We start from the raw sequence: 20116 nt of genomic DNA on the forward strand, positions 1-20116 counted from the left end.
CAGCATGGCTTGACAAGCAGCACGTAGGTCCCCACCCAGGATCTGAACTGTTGAACCTCGGGTCGCTGAAGTGGAGCACACGAACTTAACCACTACACCACGGGACCGGGCCCCCTTGGTCACTCTTTTTAATAGTAGCCATTCCGTTAGGTGTGTACTGATATCTTCTTGTGGTTTTAATTTGCATTTGTCTGTTTATTACTGAGCTCTAGGTATCCTTAGAATATTCTAGATGCATGTCCTTTATGAAATATAAATAATGTAAATTCCTTTTCCCAGTCTGCGGCTTGTAGTTTTAATTACTGATTTTTTTTTTTTTGAAGAGCAGTAGTTTTTCGTTTTGATGAAGTCTAATTTGTTGGGTTTTTGTTTTTGTTTTTGTTTTTGTTTTTGTCTTTTTTGCTAAATGCTTTCTGTCTCCTAAGAAATCTTGGCCTCCTCTAAGATCATGAGGATGTACTCCTTTGTTTTCTTCTAGAAGTCTTGTAGTTTTAGCTTTGATTTTTAGGCGTCTTATCTGTCTTAAATTAACTTTTGTGTTAAGTGTGAGGAAGGGGTTGTTTTCTGTGTTTTTGAGGTGGAGACCTTTCTTTTCTAGCCCCGTTCGTTGAAAAGACTTTGGCTTCTTTGCCAACAGCAGTTGACTGTGTAACTGTAGGTCTGCGTCTGGACGATGTTTGGTTCCATTGATTTGTCTGTCTAACACCCCACTGTCTTAGTTCCTATAACTTTAGAGTCAGTCATGAGTCACGTAGTGTCGTTCCTCCAACTTTGTCCTTTTTCAATATTGTTTTTACCTAAGTCCTTTATAGTATCTTATAAGTTTTGTGGTAAACTTGTCAATTTCTTCTCCAAAAAAGCTTGCTAGGATTTTGATTGCATCATACTGAATCTGTGGATCAAATTGGGGATAATTGACATGTCAACAAATTGAGTCTTCCAGTCTCTCCATTTATTTGGGTCTTCTTTAATTTTAGCAAAGTCTTATAGTTTTCAGTGTGGGGGTCTTCTTAAATTTCTCTCTTAAGTATTTTATGTGTTTTAATTCTAATTGAATAGTAGTGTGTTTTAATTTCCTTTTCTAATATTTTTATTGCTAGTATAGTAGTCCCACCTTGTCCGCAGTTTGGCTTTCCACGGTTTTCAGTTACCCGTGGTCAACTGCAGTCTGAAAATATTAAATGGAAAATTCCAGAAGTAGAGAACTCTTCAGTTTTAAATTGCATGCCATTCTGAATAGCATGATGCAATCTCGTGCCATCCCGCTCCATCCCACCCAGGACAAAATCATCCCTTTGTTGGATAGCGGCCATTGACATCACCATGCTTCTGTGATCCTCCTTCTGACTTGTCGATAGAAAGTCAGTAGTAGCCTAATACCACGTCACAGTGCCTGCGTCGTCCCCTCACTTCATGCCAGCACGTAGGCATTGTGTTGTCTCACAAATCACAAGAAGGGTGAGTGCAGAGCAGTAAGATATTTTGAGAGACACCACATCACCTAACTTTAATTACAGTCTCTTAATTGTTCTAGTTTATTAGCAGTTGTTGTTAACCTCTTACCGTGCCTAATTTATAAATTAGGTTTTATATAGGTGCGTATGTATAGGAAAAACATAATGTATATAGCGTTTGGCCCTATCCATGATTTCAGGCCTCCACTGGGGGCCGGGGGGAGACTAGTGTCCATAGAAATGTTTTTTGTGTATTGACCTTGTGCTCTGCGAATTTGCTAAATTCACTTACCAGAGCTCGTAGCTTTTTGTAGATTCCCGAGGCTATCCTGGATGTGCAGTCATGTCCTCTGCAAATAGAGATGGCTTTCTTTGTTCGTTCCTAAACTGAAACCTTTTCTTTCTTTTTCTCGCCTCGGTGCGCTTATTAGAGCCTCCAGTGCAGTGCTGACTACAAGTAGTGAGAGAGGACACGGCGTTCCTGATCTCAGGAGAGAGACAGTCTCGGAGTTTATTTATTATAAGAAAAGAATCTAGTTTTCCTCCCAGATACTTGGCCCCTTGTTCCCAAGACTCTTGACTGAATGATTCAGCCTTTCCTCACTGATGAGAAATGCCAGCTTTACTGTGTATTTAATTCTTACATATGCTTGTGTCTGTTTCTGTATCAAGATACTCCCTGTAATTCAGTGTTTAACTTTGATATGTAAATGTATAATGGAAATTAGAAGGCGGAGTTAGAGTTTAGTATGGCTCAAGGCTTTCCTGGGAGGCACTTGGTAAGTACTTTCCAAAGTGAGGGAGGGGCTCCAGAGGAAATGCAGAGAAGGTGGGAGGTGAGGCGGCCACCAGCTAGCATGCTGCTGTTTCTGAGAGCCTGTCAGAGAGAGGGCTTTATTTTACTGTCATTAAAGAAGCTCTCTTAACCCACCACGGTGGTTAGGAACAGGTGTGAAGGAGATGAACCAAGTGTGGTCGCCCAAAACACAAGGTCGTCCTAGCAGAAGAGCCCGGGCTGGGGGGGACAAGGACAGGACTCTGGAGCGACACTGAGGCTGTCGAGATGAGCATTGCTGTGTTTGATTCTTAAGGCAAAGGCCAAGGTGGGTCTGGCAGCAAGGCGGAGAAGACGCTGGGCGACTTTGCGGCTGAGTACGCCAAGTCCAACAGGAGCACGTGCAAGGGCTGCATGGAGAAGATAGAAAAGGTGAGAGCTTGGGAGTTCTGACCCCTGGCTTTCTGGACTTCTCGCGGTGGGTGTCATTGGGTATCTCGAGAGAAAAGAAAAATCAGGGGCTCTAGGTGCTAACTCAACACCCGTGGTTAAAAATACAGTGAAGATCTTAGTAGAGACGGGAGGTGACAATGACCTTTCTTCTAGACAGGTCTGGCCCTGATTACTCACGGTCCAGGCCTTGTGTATGTGCTATGTCCCTCTTAGGGGACCTGAGAGAATCTGGAAGCATATACACGGGGGGGTCTCTTCTGGACTCAGCTGTGGCTGGGGGAAGGCTATTGGTCTGACTTGTGGTGGGATTAAGTTTAAGGAGTGGGTGTGTTCCCAGCTGTGAGCCCCCAGGTTTCTTCTGTTGAGTCAGGAACTTCATTATCCAGCCTTTCCTACTGATTATAGTCCTTGAACATCTGTGGGATGCAGATGGAAGGGTAAGCCTGTGCCCTCCAGCCTTGTCACCCTTCTCATCTCACGTAACCTTCTAACTGATTAGTTTAAGGCATCGATTGAAGATTTCTACCTCCTCCAAGTATTGTACAGGAAATCAAGGTGAGCCGCCAGGTGTCTCCAAAGGAAAAACATGAAATTGCTAGATCTTCTCCAGCTACCGTCAGCCCCCAAAAATTTGAGGTGAAAGCTAGGGTTCTGAGGGGATTGCCAGAAGCTGTGTGCTGTTGAGTGTGGCTTGGCCTGAAGGCGATAGTTAGTGTCGGCGCCCCTTGGGCTGAGTTTTCCAGATCTGGGGCTCACAGGAATGACCACTCGTCTGTGGGCCTGGAAATTGTCAGCCTGGGCAGGATGGCAGGACAAGGTTCTAGCTTAGGGGCTTTTTACCGCTTCTTTGGCGGTCTTCATAGGTTAAGAGACTGGAGTCTAGCGGGTAGAGGGGATTGCAGAAAATCCCTGTGGAGTTGGGGGCCTGCAGTGTGGCACCCAGCTGCTGTTGTAGGCCCCAGCTCCGCCTGGCGCGCTGTAGTAGGAGGTGTTCTTATCCCTGCTCCAGGTCAGCAGAACCTCTCGGGGAAATGTTACTGCTTCCTCACCTGCCCAGGCAGGTGGGTATATGTACGTAGCTGATTGGAATTGACCCCATTTTAAATGGGGGTGCTGAGGCCTGAGGATAACATACAACCCTTGTTGGCATAAAAGAGCCAAAACCTCCCAGCTGCCCTCACATTGCCCTTGGCCTGGACCTGAGGCCCCTCGCTGGCTGGAGCATGACTGGCTGGAGCACCAGCTGGCTCCTGTTGCCCCCTGGGCCCCTGATGTTTCACCATCCTTCCTTCTCTGTCTCCCGGTACCACATGTGGTTTTTCCTGCAGGGCCAGATGCGCCTGTCCAAGAAGATGCTGGACCCAGAGAAGCCCCAGCTGGGCATGATCGACCGCTGGTACCACCCAAACTGCTTCGTGAAGAACCGGGAGGAGCTGGGGTTCCGGCCCGAGTACAGCGCGAGCCAGCTCAAGGGCTTCAGCCTCCTGTCTCCGGAGGATAAAGAAGCCCTGAAGAAGCAGCTCCCGGGAGTCAAGACTGAAGGGTGCGTGGGGGGCCGTGGGAGGCACCATCGTGGCTCAGTGACAGGCTTGTTGGAGGCCCGAGACCCCACAGATTGCACACCACTCCTGTGTTTGCCCGTGCTGACCGTCAGAAAGCCAGGGGATGTGGACTGGGTGACGGTGGCCACACAGCTCTGCCCTCCCCCAGCTGTGGGAGTGGAGGACAGTGGGGAAGGGCTGGAGGGAACTCCCAGTGTCCCTTCCTGCAGCTCCTGGGGTCTGTGCCCCCTTCCACCTCTGATCCCCAGGGACAGGCAGAACGAGCGGGGCCAACTTGCCCACGATAGCCTTTCAGACATTGAGAGACACTCCTGCCCTGTCTGTGTAGTCCCCTTGCCTAGGAAAGCCACCAGGTTTCCTCTGACCCCTTTGTGACACGCTGTCACATCCCCACGGCATCCTCATGTGTGAGTGTGTCCCTTTGTGTCTGGGTCTCTCTGAGAACAGTGCTGAGAGCATCGTGACTACTGTTAGGGGCAGGGGGCAAGGGGGCCCTGGCCATCGATAGGAATTTCCTTGCTTTAGAGTTCAGGATGGTACGGGTTCCATATGGTCTTAACAGTTAGGATGGCACGACCTGTGAGTAACTCTCTTGAGTCCGTGGACACTTACTCTTTCCTGTTTTCCTTCTGCTGGTCGCTCGGCCCCAGTCTATGGTTGCTTGGTCACCAGCACACCCAAGGCATCGTGGTAGGGCTGTGGGGTGCACCCTGCTCTTGAGACAGTGACTGTGGGGCGTGTTAGGATCAGGGTGACCCTGACCCCCCTCACGCAGCCTTCAGGCTTTATTTCAGTTCCTAACACACAAGTTCCTTGCACAGCACTTGTGGTTCTAGAACGTGTAAGAAAACTAGAAAATCGGGCCCATGAATTAAAAAGTTCTCAGGGCATCACAGCACGTGATGTAGGTGTGGGAACACGTGCGCTCACGTTTATGCCACGACAACAGCCTGAACTGACTGTGCACTTTTGGCGTGCCAGGCACTGTGCCAAGCACTGTGTGTGGGATGTTTTATTTAACCATCACCACAGTCCTGTAAGGTAGATGGTATTCTTTCTCCTGTTTTATCGATGAGGAAGAATTCAAGGGTTTGAATCTCAGGTCTGTGTGACAGCCGAAATTGGGTCTTAACCACCATGGCTGTCCTGCCCTGTCTTTATTGGCTCCTGATGACCCTCAGTGCGCTCCCTCAAGTCAGGCAAGATGCTGCTGAACTTGGTCGGCCGTGTTGCAGACTGTTGACAGTGCCTGGACCATCAGTTCTTCATTGGGCTCTAACTAGCAGCGCAGCTCAACCTGTGAGAACAGACTCTTGGCCGTAGAGGCCAAGCCGTTTGGCTTGAAGAGCTCGGCTCCTGGCAGTGTGCTTTGTCTTCCTGCCATCCAGCCCCTCAGCTATGAGCTTATCTCTAGCACAGTCCCTCCCAGAACCTTCCGGGCCGTCTCGTTGTTGCCAAGAGGTACGTGGGGTCTTTGACATCAGATGGGGCCTGAGCCCTGAATCCTGTACTGGGCTGTTCCAAGGCCCTGGAGCAACTTCTAACCCTGCTCCTTGGCAGCAGAGTGTCTTCTGAAGTCAGTTGTAAATCCTGCGTGAGCAGACAGCGAGCTCCTGGGAGCACTGAGAGAAAAGCGGGTGTGAACAGGACCTGGCAGAGAGGAGTTCAGTGACGTTCAGATGCTGTGACACCCGAGTCACTGGGTTTCAGAGTTTTAGTGGCTCTGTTTCTTTCTCTTATTTCCTGTGTCTCTTTCAGAAAGAGAAAAGGCGATGAGGTGGATGGAGTAGACGAAGTGGCCAAGAAGAAATCTAAGAAAGAGAAGGACAAGGACAGTAAGCTGGAAAAGGCCCTCAAGGTGAGTTCTGAGCTGTCTCCTCTCACTGCTCTATCTCCATTCTCTTCCTCATTCTAAGAAGAAAGTTCAAGGAGGTGCGTGCGTCCCACTCACTAAGACCTTTAAGAATTCCCAAGTTGATAGTTGTTTTAAGTAGCATGGCTTTTTCCCCAGATTTTCTTCCCTCTTCCAAAAGAAACAGTTCTTTCTTGAGGGAGGATCCACATTAGGCTCTAGGTGCCAGACCAGCGGCCATGCTCCGGCGGGAGCTAAGCCATCCGTTCCCACTCGGCAGCCTCCCCCTCAGGTGGTAGGCTCGTACTTTGGCCACACGAAACGTCCCTCTGCACCCTGCACCTGTGGGGTCGCTTGCAAACTTTGGAAACTGATTATTAAATTCAAGGAAGCCAGAGGTTCTTACAATAGACAAATGGCTTGAAGAGGCAAAGTTATTCCGTGGTTTTTTTAAATGAAGATCTCTTTTTAGGAAAAAAGGAGTAGAATGCCTATAGTCAAAGAGGAGAAAACCACCATGAAATCAGTCCTCATTGCCCAGCGAGTCATCACTGTATTGGTTATACGTGCATTGAAGCAGATTAAAAATTATTAATCAGAAAATGCTGGATGTTTGGGAAACCCAGGGAGAACAGTCAGTCTCTTCTTGGGAACGTGGTTTCCATGAGCCATCTGCCCAGTTTTTTGCCAGCGGTGAAAAAATTGGAAGCGATTTCTGATCTGGTTCCAGTTGCTTGATAAGAATCACAAATTTGGTGTGATTGTCCTTCAGTAAAAAAAAAAAAAAATGTGTCTGCTGTGCACCAGATCTGGCTGCAGGGGAGCTGTGGTGCTGTTTTGCGTTTGGGTTTGGTGTTCTCTGTCTCCAGTGTTGTCAGAGGTAAAGTCAGCAAATTGAAAGGCTCCCACAGCATGCCCACCCTAGCGCGTCTCTTCCCTCTGGCTTCCCATCCTTGGTCACGTGGGTGAAGTAGTTCTGCTTCTTTCTTTTAAACTTGTGCTTTCAGACTTTTTCCTTGTGCCCCCTTGTCTCCATAACTGGTGGCCCAGCACACGGTGCTACAGGGAGGGGGGGTGACTGAGAGCCCTCACAGTGAAGCTGGGAAAGAGGCATGAGTGTGTGGGGGGCAGCTTTGTCAGTTCAAATCCTCCTCACTTGGTGCTGATAGAGACCCGTGGGCCCGGAGGGCTGGCATTTTCATCTGTGTTTTGCAGAGCTGGGCTCCGAGGCCAGGTCACCACCCTGGAGAGGGAGGGCGCTCACCCTGACCCCAGCTCTAACCCCAGGAGGCTGGTGCCTCCCTCAGCAAAGTGTTGTGAGAGTAAATGGCATGACGTGAAAAGGTCACCTGAAGACTAGGCTCTGCATAAACGTTACCTTAGAGATTTACAGCTCCCTTTGCAGAAGAGCTTCAGTCAGTTCTGCGTGATACTGAGTGTCGTCCACTCCTCAGGAGATGAGCAGTGTTTGGGAGTTGTGCCCCTTGATTTCAGGCTAGTGGAGAACAGCCGCGCCCCACCTCCCTTAGGGCCGGACATGGGGCCGGATGGACCTGGTGCTTCCAGGCTCCTTCCTGCGTCTCCTGGTGTTTGTTACTGAGGGATGGCTTCCAGGGACCCTGGTGGCCCAGCTCCAGCCTTACCGTTCCCCTGCATGGTCTCCTCCCCATCTTCCACGGTGTTCTCCAAGTGGCCACATGCCATTGATATCTGCAGGAGGGCGGTGGGGCGTACACTTCCCTGTTGATAAGACCAGCTTAGTGGGAGCAGCTCAGCTAACCCGCAAGGACGTGGTGGGAGGCTGAGCAAAGCGGACTGGAGTCTTCTCCGGTTGGGTTTCTTCCTTTGAAAAGAGCTGGTGTCTCAGCTGCTGGGTCTCATCCATAGGCCCAGAATGACCTGATCTGGAACATCAAGGACGAGCTAAAGAAAGCGTGTTCAACCAACGACCTGAAAGAGCTGCTCATCTTCAACAAGCAGCAAGTGCCATCCGGGGAGTCAGCGGTGAGCTGCCTTTGTGTTAAGTGAGACGCGTGCGGCAGCCAGCTCGTGGTGGCCGGACTGTCCTAACGGAGTGTGGGAACCCTTCCGATTGCACAGCTGCTGGTTTTAATCGGCAGGGGTGAAAACTCAATGTTCATGTTGCATGGTCATCACCATCATGGTCACCATTTCCCAGGGACAGGACCGGACAGGCTCTCACGGGCCCTTCCAGACGTCCTCCACGTGTTAACCCTGGGTTTAGAGTTTTGGTGAGGACTGAGATGGGCTATCTATTTGCCGTGGGTGTCCATGCCACATACTTCGGCCCGAGGAATTCTCTTCCGCCTTCTTCCCGAACTGCCCGAGGGCTGCAAGGGAGTAGAGACCCCTCGTGGGAGGTAGGGTGCTGGCATCCTGCCCCTTCCTCCTGCGTTGCTCTGTAGGAGAGGTTGCACTGCTCCTTGTGCAGAAACAGTGGATCCTCCGGACTCTGCTTTTATCTCCAAGTCACTGGAGAAGGGGGAGCTGCAGGGACACCACTCATGGAAGTACGGTCTCTCAGAGTACAAACATCCAAGCCCCAGCTGTAAACCAGCTGCCCCGGGATGTCAGAGGCCTTGGGGTGAGGTCTCTGCGTTTATAGTGAGCGAAGGCTGTGCAGATTCTTCGTCCCATGTTGGTAAACGTCCCTCTCTGTAGCAGCTCCTTCCCCCTCTGACTGACTCTTCGCTGGCTTCAGATCTTGGACCGCGTGGCTGATGGCATGGTGTTTGGTGCCCTCCTTCCTTGCGAGGAATGCTCAGGCCAGCTGGTCTTCAAGAGCGATGCGTATTACTGCACTGGGGACGTCACTGCCTGGACCAAGTGTATGGTCAAGACACAGACACCCAACCGGAAGGAATGGGTCACCCCAAAGGTAAGGGGTCATGGTGAAGGACATCCTGGGATCTTAGCAAAAAACATCGTCCCACCTTCTGGGCTTGTCCACACTCCAGGTCACCATGGCTGCAGCGCAGTGTTCCTCAGACTCCCGTCCTCAGCATCAGAATATAAAGTTACAATGTTGGGCCCGTGCATTTGCAGACTACACCACTGGAGACCACAGCTCTCCTAACTGGAGCACAGGTCTGTCCAGTTGGTGTGAAATCCCCTTGCCTGCAAAAACCATGGGCTATTTTTATTTGTTTGCTAAGTGCCTGCTCTGTGCCAGGCACTGTTCTAGGCACAAGGGACATAATGGGGAATAAACGGATGATAATTCCTGTCTTTATAACAGGAGAGTTTTTCTTAAGGATATTTCCTCATCTTAGTGCCAGACTGGTAGGTGGGCCCAGAGTTCATGTATCTCCTGTTGATCTCGGTCTTTTTCCCTTTTTTAATGGAACTACCTATTAAATTCTCAGAATTCAATGGGGGACCCTCATTTGGAGCCGTGCTGGTGGCAGCTGACTGCTGAGTCCGCCGGCGCCCTCAGACTCAGCCCAGCTGGCGCCTGGTGTAAGCGGGCGTTGCAGTCGGCTGCTCACTGGGATTTGGGGTTTGATCTCCATCCAGTTACCCCCGTGCTTACTCCTGGGGGTTAAACATTTGGAACAGTGGCCTGTAGGAAGCACTCAGTAACTGCTGCGTAAGTGCCACTTGGCACCACTTGCTCAGCAGCGTCTGGAATGGAACGTTTTTCCGCTGGCCTTCTTGCCCTGGCTTGTGTGTCTCTTCCTGCCTCTGTTCACTATGATCATCACACTCCCTGCTCCCTCCCAGGCCTTCTCTCTGTGTGAATGATCGCCCTGGAACAGATCTGAACTTGTCAGTTCCCCCACCCTTAAAATCTTCCCGTGAGTCCCCATCTCCTACAGAAACGTTTTCCCAGTTTTTATGAGTGTGCAAATGTTTCACACCCATTTGTGGATCTGTCTGCCTTTTTACTATCTTTAAGAAAATAGTAAGATGATAAGTAATATGGACTGTTTTGTGTTTTATGTATCAGTTGCACAGTATCTATCTATTTTTTTAAGGGTTATTTTAAAAGGGTATCTGCACGTGCAAGACATTTTTTCAGGTCAACAGCATGCTTGCTGCCAGTGCGAGTTCATGGATTCACAGACCCCCTGTAGTGACTGCTGCCCCCAGGGTTGTGGCCCCCAAAATTGAAGTCAGCTCCTTAGCTTGAATCCCCCCAAAACGCTCTAAGAGCTGGCTCTGTCGGCCTTCTGCAGCCCCTCTGCCACCCTTTTTCTCACAGACCACTCATAGCACCTCTGCACGCGCATGCACGCACACCCACACTCCGCCCCCCATCTAATTTTTTACAGTCTCAGCAATAGGGAGCTAACTACTAGGGTTCCCAGCACACCACGATATGTCAGTCACATGCCTTTGCTTCCATGGCCCCCTGCTTTTTCGGCTCCTAGCCAACTCAGCAGGTCGCTCCCTCCGAGGAGCCCTCCCAGCCTTCTCAGCCTTGCATCACCCTGGCATCTCTCTGGTGTAGACTTGGTCCTGTGTTCAAGTTTGCCTTCATATATCTGACTCTCGGTCAAGACCGAGCTGCTTTCTCAAGGGCGGAACCTGTCTGTCCAACCTCACTGTGATATGTGGCATGTCGGATGCTCAGCGTATGTTGGAAACAATCTGTCGCTTCTTTATCCAGCGGGCATTCACTGGATGTGGGTGGAACAGGGGCAGGCTCTTTCTTGATTGGATGAAGACTTAGCGTAGAACCCATGGTACTCCTGAACTGCATGTATTTGACATGTGTTGGGAGACGCTTAGAGCGAGGCCCCTTGTAATCACCTGGGGTGAGATGGACTGTGCTGGCAGTAGATGTGAATAGAACACTGCCTGTTGCTGGGCTGTCTGCATCCCTGTTCCCTTCTAGGGAGGGAAGAGAATTACCCTCTTTCCTCTCAGGTGGTAATCTCTCTCCCAGAGTGTGCAGTCTTGGCTTTTGGTCACAGGAGGGACATGTGACCCCAGAGAGGCCTGTTGACTCTAGGCGGGAACGACTCGAGAATGAGGCCTGGAGGCCGTGGTCGGGTTCCAGCAGTGGTTGAGAACCAGATTGTCAACTGATCTTTTTTTAAAAAGGAAAATATTTTTCTCTTAAAGCATCTGCAGTCCCAGCTGTATTTTAAGTGTAGATCCTCTAGAAGTAAGTACTTCACCAACAGTAATACTATATTTCATATTAGAAACTTGACATTTTCCTATTTATGTTAATCTTGATTAATCTGGATAAGCCAAATCCTCTTTGCTCTATTGGGTGGTTCTTTCAAGGGAGAACTGATTTCTTAACTAAAACTGGATTTCTTTAGGAATTCCGAGAAATCTCTTACCTCAAGAAACTGAAGATCAAAAAGCAGGACCGGATATTCCCCCCAGAGACCAGCGCCTCAGCGGCAGCAGCACCCCCGCCCTCCGCGGTCTCAGCACCCGCCACTGTGAACGCCTCTGCTCTGCCAGGTACAGCTGCAGGGCTGGCTGCAGGCGGCGTGGGCTGGGGCCCTGATCTTGCGGGGAAGAGGGTGTCCTTCTGGATTCTCTGTCTGTGGATCTGATGGGGAAGCCCTGCCCTGCTTCTCCCCTCCGGCAGCAGGAGGAGGAGGTCTGGGAGGGGGGCCCCTAAGAAAGCCAGGTAGGCAGCCTTGCCTGGAGTGGCGTTCAGAATATCCTGCCCGACTTTGCACCACGGAGCATCTTTCCAGGTCTTGCTCCCCTGCTTCCAGGCAGCCCTGTACCCATCAGTCATCCTCATCCTGCTGTGTTGCCTGGGTCTCTGTTGCATACCAGCGGAGACCTGCTGTGTGTGTTGTCAGCACAAGGAGTTACTGATCCGTAGTGGTGGGAAATGCTCCATGCCAACGAAGACAGGTCAGTTTGTGTTTTTCTGGCAGGAGAAACCCACCGCTTTGTTTACTCAGACACATGGAATAGGCTAATGGTTAGGGCCACAGTTTGACGGGTGGAGGATGAAGGTCTGTCCCTGAACGTGAGACCGTTAGTGACCTCCTTCTGTACCCCGGAGAGGGACGTGTGGATGTTCGTCCTGAGTCCACTCCGCTGCTTGCATCCTGGGTCCACAGGCACATGTCGCGGGCCGGGCGGGGTCAGCCCCTGCTCTGGGGATCCCTCCTGCTTTCCCCTCACTTACGATTCACACAAACTGAGTGACTTTGTTCCCCATGCAGACCTCTGCCCGTTTCAGTGAAAGTCTGTCGGGGTCCCCAGTTGTTTGCTCTCACTTGGAGGGTGTCTCCCTACAGCATATCTTGTTCCAGAAAAGTGTAACCAGCACAACATTCCCATTTGCCACAAACAAAGGCACAGCCTCTCCCGGGGCTTCCTGCCCTGTGGTCAGGGCTGGACACCTACAATGCAATGCCAGGGTCCTTTCTGCCCGGCATCAGTTGTCTCAGCTCAGTGTGACCATGCTGACCCAAGCTTTGAGTGGCTGACGAGTCTGGTTTTTTAATACGGGGTTCATCAATAAGTATTCCATAAGAACTGCCGTTTATTTTTAGCTGTAAAGAGGGAGCAGAGTAATAGTAGGAATTGGGAGTTCATGTGCCCACCCCTTGTTGTCCCATCGCACTGCCCAGCCTCCTGGTCCCCTCTGCCCAAATGCAGCCTCCCTAGTCTGCCTGTGGAGCAGTCCCAGGAGCCCCCGTCTACCCCGGATCACGGGTGGCAAGGCTGGCCTGTGGGTCGAGCAGCGTGATTGCGGGGTTTCTGCCCCACCTGGTCCTGTCTGTGCCGAGGGATGAGCACAGGTTCTCAGGGGCAGTTTCCTGTCCTCTGCTTTCCTGCTTGCCCCTTACATCTGTCTTCAGAGACTTTTCCCTCAGGAGAAGCTGGTCGGAGCGGGGTGCTGAGGCTGTCCAGGGGCCCTGCAGCCTTCCTGGGGAGCCGCCCTGCCTGATGGTCCTGTCTTTCATCCCAGACAAGCCGTTATCCAACATGAAGATCCTGACTCTTGGGAAGCTCTCCCGGAACAAGGATGAAGTGAAGGCCATGATCGAGAAACTGGGGGGAAAGTTGACAGGCACAACCAGCAAGGCCTCCCTGTGCATCAGTACCCAAAGTGAGTTTAATCTTGTTTGTAAGACAGAGAGAGTGCTGTGTCTCTCACGATTGTGATGAGGATGCAGTGAGGTGAAGTGCTGAGCACGGTGTCTGACACACAGAGGGCACTCAAGCAAATCTGTCTCTTATCAGCATCATCCTTGAGGTTCTTAGGAAGGGAAGCCAGCTTGTACTTGGCATCGCTGCTCCATGTTGTGTGTGTTCACACGTGTCTTCTGTTTCCAGCTAAGGCTGTAGCTGACTGTTCTCACACCTAGCACTGATCCATGAGATGGTGGTAGGTTTGCTGCCAAAATAGAAGTTCACAGCTTAAGTTTGTTTGGAAAATGCAGAGTTAAAGGAAGGTAAAGAGGTTTCTTTGCAGGCTGATCATGCTGACGGCCGTGTGAGTCTCCGAGACCAGACAGATCGTATACGGCATTTCCCGTGTGAATTTGGCTTCAGGGTCCTTTTTCTGTGGAATGCCTAGTGACATCTCATTCCATGGAATGGTTTGGAGAAGGTGGCACTAACTCACACCTTAGAGAAGGGGGAATGTGGCTGATATGAAACGGCTGTTGAGTTAAGCCCATGCGCACTAGATTTGGAGGGAAAGGAAAGCTGTGTGTGATGAGGTTTGGAAGTACTCAGTAAATATGATGCTAGTAATTTGAGCTTTAGGTTTAGTTTTAAACTTATTGTTTAGTTTTGGTTTTTTTTTCCTTTTGATTTGAACAGAGGAGGTGGAAAAGATGAATAAAAAGATGGAGGAAGTGAAAGAGGCCAACCTCCGCGTTGTGTCTGAGGATTTCCTGCAGGACGTCTCCACCTCCACCAAGAGCCTTCAGGAGTTGCTCTCAGCCCACATCTTGTCCCCCTGGGGGGCCGAGGTGAAAGCGGAGCCTGTGGAAGTAGCGGCCCCAAGAGGGAAGTCAGGGGCAGCGCTCCCCAAGAAGAGCAAGGGCCCTGTCAAGGAGGAAGGTGAGGCCCCACCCGGAGGGCCAGACCCAGGGGTGCCAGTGGCCCCATTCTGCTATGGGTCGTGGGCCTATCCCAGGCTAGCTGGGTCTCTGCCCTTGTGGAGCCTTGCCCTTTGTGCACCTGAAAGGGGCTCTTGAATGCTGCCGCGAACAACTCTCTGAATTCGTTTTCCCCGGCCCAGGATGGTGGGTGCAGATGCAAGAGAAACAGCTCACTTGCCTTGCGTCTACCTTCCCCTTAACTCTAATTTAATGTTTTTGTTTCTCCATTCCCTTCCAAGGAAGCAACAAATCTGAAAAGAGAATGAAATTAACCCTTAAAGGAGGAGCAGCTGTCGATCCTGATTCTGGTGAGCAGAGCGGACTGTGCTCACCAAGTTCGTTAGGAGACCGGGTGGGAGGGAGCCTCCCCAGTCCTGGGAGTGCACGCCTCCTGTGGGGAACCTCCCGAAGGTGGTGGTCACACATCCAGGCAGTTGTGGGCCCCGCTCCTGGGGACCCCCTTCTCCCTGGGCGCCCTGGCCCCTCTGTGGGGGAGAAAACTGTAGGAGCTTTTTCTGCAACAGGTCTGGAACATTCTGCACACGTCCTGGAGAAGGGTGGGAAGGTCTTCAGTGCCACCCTCGGCCTGGTGGACATCGTGAAAGGAACCAACTCCTATTACAAGCTGCAGCTGCTGGAGGATGACAAAGAAAGCAGGTGCGTCCTGGGGGCAGGAGAGTGTCTGCAAGGCGTGCTGGTTCATGCAGTGCTGTCAGCCTCATGAGACCGGTACCTGGCGAATTCAGTCTCCTCCCAGCAAACACGGGGTCCACGCCTTTAATGAGAGAGGGAAGAAGCCATCCCCCCAGACAGCCTTGCTCTCCTGCGTCCCGTCCTGCCCTCCTCACAGGATGCCATGTCTCGTCTTCTCCCACCTTTCTTTTCTTGTAGCCACTAGAAGAATCTAGATTTTCTGATACCTTTACCTGTGTTTTAAAACTTCTGAAGCAAATAGTTTAGCAGGAACTAAACGTTACTCTTTAATGTTACTTCAAACACCCCAGTTACTAAAGATGTTTGAGTTTGCTTTTTTTATTATTATTATAAATATGGTGCACTAGGCCAGGGCTCTTTCTGGGATGCTGAGGGGCTGGGCGGGCTTCTCCCATCCACACCCTTCAGGCAGGGTCGTCTTCACCTCAGAGCTGATGGTCCCTCAGTACAGCCAGCGTGGCCTGGGAGCTGTGGAGCTGGAAAGGTGTGTGGAAGGAGCTCTTACTAAATTCTGATGGTGAAAAAACATTTGGAAAAAGTTATTGTCATATGTTAAACTGGACCATTTCTTTTTAGCAAATGAAAACAATGTACCTGTTAGAACTCCAGGAGATCCCAAAAGCTTTACTAGTTGAAAGGCAAACCCCCGTGAAAATGGTAACCCTAGTCAGTGCTGCCTCAGTTCGGAAGCACTAATGGCCCGTCTTCAGCTTTTCACCAGACTTTGCATGTAAAAGGTGGACATCAGAATTGACTGTAAAAGAGTACAGAGTATCTGGTTGGCTACTTGAAGTTTGTGAAAAAATAAACCCTATATCATTTAGTTTATTACCTAGGCTTGTCAGAGATTTCAAATTCAAAAAATGGTTTTTTACTTGTAAAACATACGTCCTAAAAGCTAGATGTACATTGTAGGACAAGAGAAGGAATACAGTTTTTGTAGAAATATACAGGGGACCTTAAACTGTTAAATGACAGGCAGTGAGAATGAAATTGTCCACCACCAGCAACAGAGACTCTAATGGGGAATGTGGGTGTGTACGGTCTTCTGGTGGCTTAGATTTATTGTTTTTTAGAGTGAAAGGGTAGTGTGGGCTGTTAGGATCAGAAAATTTTTTCAGGCTAGGTCAGCATGGCGTCTTACAAACATTTCCATGGAAGGAAACCCAGCAGAGAAGGAATTTATATGCCTCTGGGCAGCAACCCAGAAAACCAGCAGGAAGCCCCAAATTTTCTTTGAACTCTGGTTTTATCTTAAAAATGCATACAAATCTTGTGTTTGGGTTTCTGGTATATCTGTACTTACTAGATGGAAAATTTAACTTATGCATTACGTTACTTCCACTGAGAAAAATTAATGCACCCTAAGTTAGGCACCTAGGGTACCATACCTGTGAATGTGCCTAGACTGAGATGGAAACTAAAAATGATAGCCTGGGTCTGTAGGCTGACCCTGTGTGCCGCTGTCCACCCCTGCAGTTTCATCACGTCTCGGCCTCTGATCTGAGCCAAAAGTTCGTCATTATTTTTAGGGTATATCATTAATGGTTGCATTACCTTGAACATGTGATTTCCAGACGATACTTGGTGTTATTTCTTTGGGGAGAGGAATTGGATGTTTCTATGTAAAAGGCCTAGAGGCCCCAGGATTGGCTCCTCAAGCGTGGCTGCCAGATCCAAGCTTAACCTGTTCTTTGTTACTCTTTATAGTGCCTTTGCCAATATGATTTGAAAGGGCGTTCTTTAATTATTTTAAACTTACTGTAACCCTCAGTTTAGAAGTAAAATAAAGTTCCTAATTGTCATATGGGTTCCTTTTGTTTCTCGGTGTCAGTCACCATCATTTTTGGGTGTTTGCAGTTCTTTCGTGCCCAAGTGCAAAGGCAGGGAAGGGAAATTCATCCTGACCTGTGACCAGCTGACCCGCAAATTCGTAGCTGATGCTCTACCTCTCTCCCCACAGGTACTGGATATTCAGGTCCTGGGGCCGTGTGGGCACAGTGATTGGTAGTAACAAGCGGGAGCAGATGCCGTCCAAGGAGGATGCCATTGAGCACTTTATGAAATTATACGAAGAGAAAACTGGGAATGCCTGGCACTCCAAAAACTTCACAAAGTATCCCAAAAAGTTCTACCCTCTGGAGATTGACTACGGCCAGGTAAGCACTTCCTGTTCTTAGCCCATCTAGTTCTAAGAAAAGGAAGGGAGACCATGTTTACAAAACACGCTGTGGATCACATGGTGTCACTGGTGAATGCTACCAAATGTGTAAAGAATTAATACCAGTCCTTAAACACTTCCCAAGTCATTATATGAGACCAGTATTACCCCGATACCAAAGCCAGACAGAGACATCACAAGAAAACCAAAGACCAATATTTCTATGAATATAGATGCAAAATCTTCAACAAAATACTAACGAACTGAATCAAGCAACATCTAAAGATTCATATACTGTGACCGAGTAGGATTTATCCCAGGAATGCAAGGTTGGTGCAACATCAAAATCAAGCAGTGTCGTATAGCGTGTGAGTAGAATAAAGGACAAAAGTCACATGGGCATCCTAGTAGACACAGAAAAGGCATTTAATACAATCTAGCACCCTCCATGAATAAAATCCACACCATGAAATATGAGACTTTTTTTTTTTTAAAGATCGACACCTGAGCTAACATCTGCTGCCAATCTTTTTTTTTCTTCTCCCTGAAGCCTCCCATACATAGTTGTATATTCTTGTTGTTGGTCCTTCTGGTTCTGCTATGCAGGATGCCGCCTCAGCATGGCTTCATGAGTGGTGCCATGTCTGCATCCAGGATCTGAACCAGCGAAAACCCAGACTGCCAAAGCAGAGCGTGCAAACTTAACTGCTCAGCCACAGGGCTGGCCCCAAAGTATGAGAGCTTGATGAGAATAATTTTAGCATTTTTAAGACCATCAAAGAGGGGAAGGCTTTCAAGTTCTCCCTAAACAGAACTGGGAGTAACACATGGATTTCAGATAGGGCTTCTTATCTGAACCTGTGTTTCATCATGGATCGTGTGACCTGGTTTATCATCAAGATAGAATTATAGTGACTTGACATGCTCTGCCAGGTCACTGGTTTTGGGGGGTGGGGTCTATTTTGAGGTATAATTGACATTTAACATTGTATTAGTTTCATGTGTACAACATAATGATTTGATATTTATATATATTGCGAAATGATCACAAGTCTAGCTAACATCCATCACCATACATAGTTATAAAATTTCTTTTCTTGTGATAACTTTTAAGATCTCCTCTCTTAGCAACTTTCAAATATGCAGTGCAGAATTAACTGTAGTCACCATGCTGTACATCACAGCCCTCTGGCTTATTATTTACTTTTTAAATTTTACTTTACTATTATTTTTTTATTTTACTTTACTATTATTTTTTAATTACTTAATATTTAATTATTATTTTACTGTATGTTTTTTACTTTACTATTATTACCATTATATACTTATTATTACCAACTTCCAGTTGGTGCCTTTTGACCACCTTCACCTGTTTTGCCCACCCCTCGCCTCTGGCAACCACTAGTCTGTCTCTGTGTGAATGAGCTCCTGGGTTTGTTTTTTGAGGCCGGGAGGGAAGTTGAACTGCATGTAAGTGAGATTGCATGGTATTTGTCTTCCTCTGCCTTATCTCACTTAGCATAATGCCCTCAGGGTCCATCCATGTTGTTGCAAATGGCAGGATCTCCTTCTTTTTTATGGCTGAATAATAATCTGTTCTCTGTATTTTCCACATTTTCTTTATCCATCTAGGGGTGCTTAGGTTGTTTCCATGTCTTGGCTGTTATAAATAATGCTGCTATGAACGTGGGGGTGCAGATATCAAGATAGTGATTTTGTTTCCATTGGATAAATACCCACGAGTGGAATTGCTGGATCATATGATAGTTCTAGTTCTGATTTTTTGAGGAACCTCCATACGGTTTTCCATCATGGCTGCACCAGTTTACATTCCCACCAACAGTACACAGGGCTCCCTTTTCTCCACATCCTCGCCAACACTTCTCTCTCATCTTTTTGAAAATAGCCATTCTAACAGGTGTGAGGTGATATTTCATTGTGGTTTTGATCTGCATTTCCCTGATGATTAGTGATGTTGAGCATCTTTTCATGTACCTGTTGGCCATCCTTATGTCTTTGGAAAAATATCTATTCAAATCCTCTGTCCATTTTTCAATCACATTGTTTGGTTTTTTTGCTGTTGGATTGTATGAGTTCTTTATATATTTTGGATATTAGTCCCTTATTAAATATATGATTCGCAATTATTTTCTCCCATTCAGTAGGTTGCCTTTTCATTTTGTTGATGGTTTTCTTTGCTATGCAAATAGGTCACAATTTTTAATTCCAAATTACTTCTTACTAATTTCCTAATATCTCTCTTACCTCTATTTGTAGCTTGGCCATCTCCCTGCATACATTACCCAACAGTTTTCAGTTGTCTTTTGGCTATTTTTGTGGCCATTTTGTTTTAACAAAATACCTGCCTTATTCTTGTCAAAACCTATTAACTTACATAATCAGGGAAAAAATACACATTTATTTTGCAGGAGAAAGATTTGTAGATGGGTGCAGATTTTTTTTTTTTTTTTTTAGGTTGGCACCTGAGCTAACAACTCTTGCCAATCTTTTTTTTTTTCTCCCTGCTTTTTTTCTCCCCATATCCCCCCAGTATATATATATATAGTTATATATATATAGTCTATATATAGTTGTAGGTCCTTCTAGTTGTGGCATGTGGGATGCCACCTCACCATGGCCTGATGAGCAGTGCCATGTCCGTGCCCAGGATCCGAACCAGCAAAACCCTGGGCCACTGAAGCGGAGTGCACAAACTTAACCACTTAGCCACGAGGCCGGCCCTAGATGGGTACAGATTTTAATTCCAAATCTTTGAGGCCTAGCATGTCTCAAAGGTGGAATTCTTTAGTTTCTAGAAAGTGTCATGAGTTCTCGGCACTGAGATCAGAATTTAACTGTTGTCTAATATTGAGGTAGAGGCCTTGGACTTTAGGGTTGGAGAGACTTGATCTGACTCAGCAGTGCCCCCTACTGAGTTAGTTTTCCAATTTCAAAAATGTTGTATCTGTTTTCGAAATTTTTGAGAAAGACAAAGGTACGAAAAATAAAAATCATCCAAGATTAACCACAAAGTCACGGTATGTGTCTTTCTTCAGTCTTCTTTCATTTCACGGGTACT

The 20116-nt window shown here is 48.2% G+C and overlaps 1 protein-coding gene across 1 annotated transcript in view; it reads left to right on the forward strand.

The window, feature by feature from the left end:
• PARP1 (poly(ADP-ribose) polymerase 1) overlaps window positions 1-20116 on the forward strand; it is a 52908-nt gene that overhangs the window by 19683 nt on the left and 13109 nt on the right. The window contains exons 3-13 of the mRNA XM_023632678.2: window positions 2546-2661; window positions 4011-4225; window positions 6003-6102; window positions 7984-8100; window positions 8819-8995; window positions 11394-11541; window positions 13019-13159; window positions 13879-14121; window positions 14402-14470; window positions 14687-14819; window positions 16840-17035. Of these exons, the coding sequence (XP_023488446.2) occupies window positions 2546-2661; window positions 4011-4225; window positions 6003-6102; window positions 7984-8100; window positions 8819-8995; window positions 11394-11541; window positions 13019-13159; window positions 13879-14121; window positions 14402-14470; window positions 14687-14819; window positions 16840-17035 (1655 nt within the window). The remainder of the gene's footprint in view (window positions 1-2545; window positions 2662-4010; window positions 4226-6002; window positions 6103-7983; window positions 8101-8818; window positions 8996-11393; window positions 11542-13018; window positions 13160-13878; window positions 14122-14401; window positions 14471-14686; window positions 14820-16839; window positions 17036-20116) is intronic.

Source organism: Equus caballus, chromosome 30, assembly GCF_041296265.1.
Source record: "Equus caballus isolate H_3958 breed thoroughbred chromosome 30, TB-T2T, whole genome shotgun sequence".
NCBI classification, from domain to species: domain Eukaryota; kingdom Metazoa; phylum Chordata; class Mammalia; order Perissodactyla; family Equidae; genus Equus; species Equus caballus.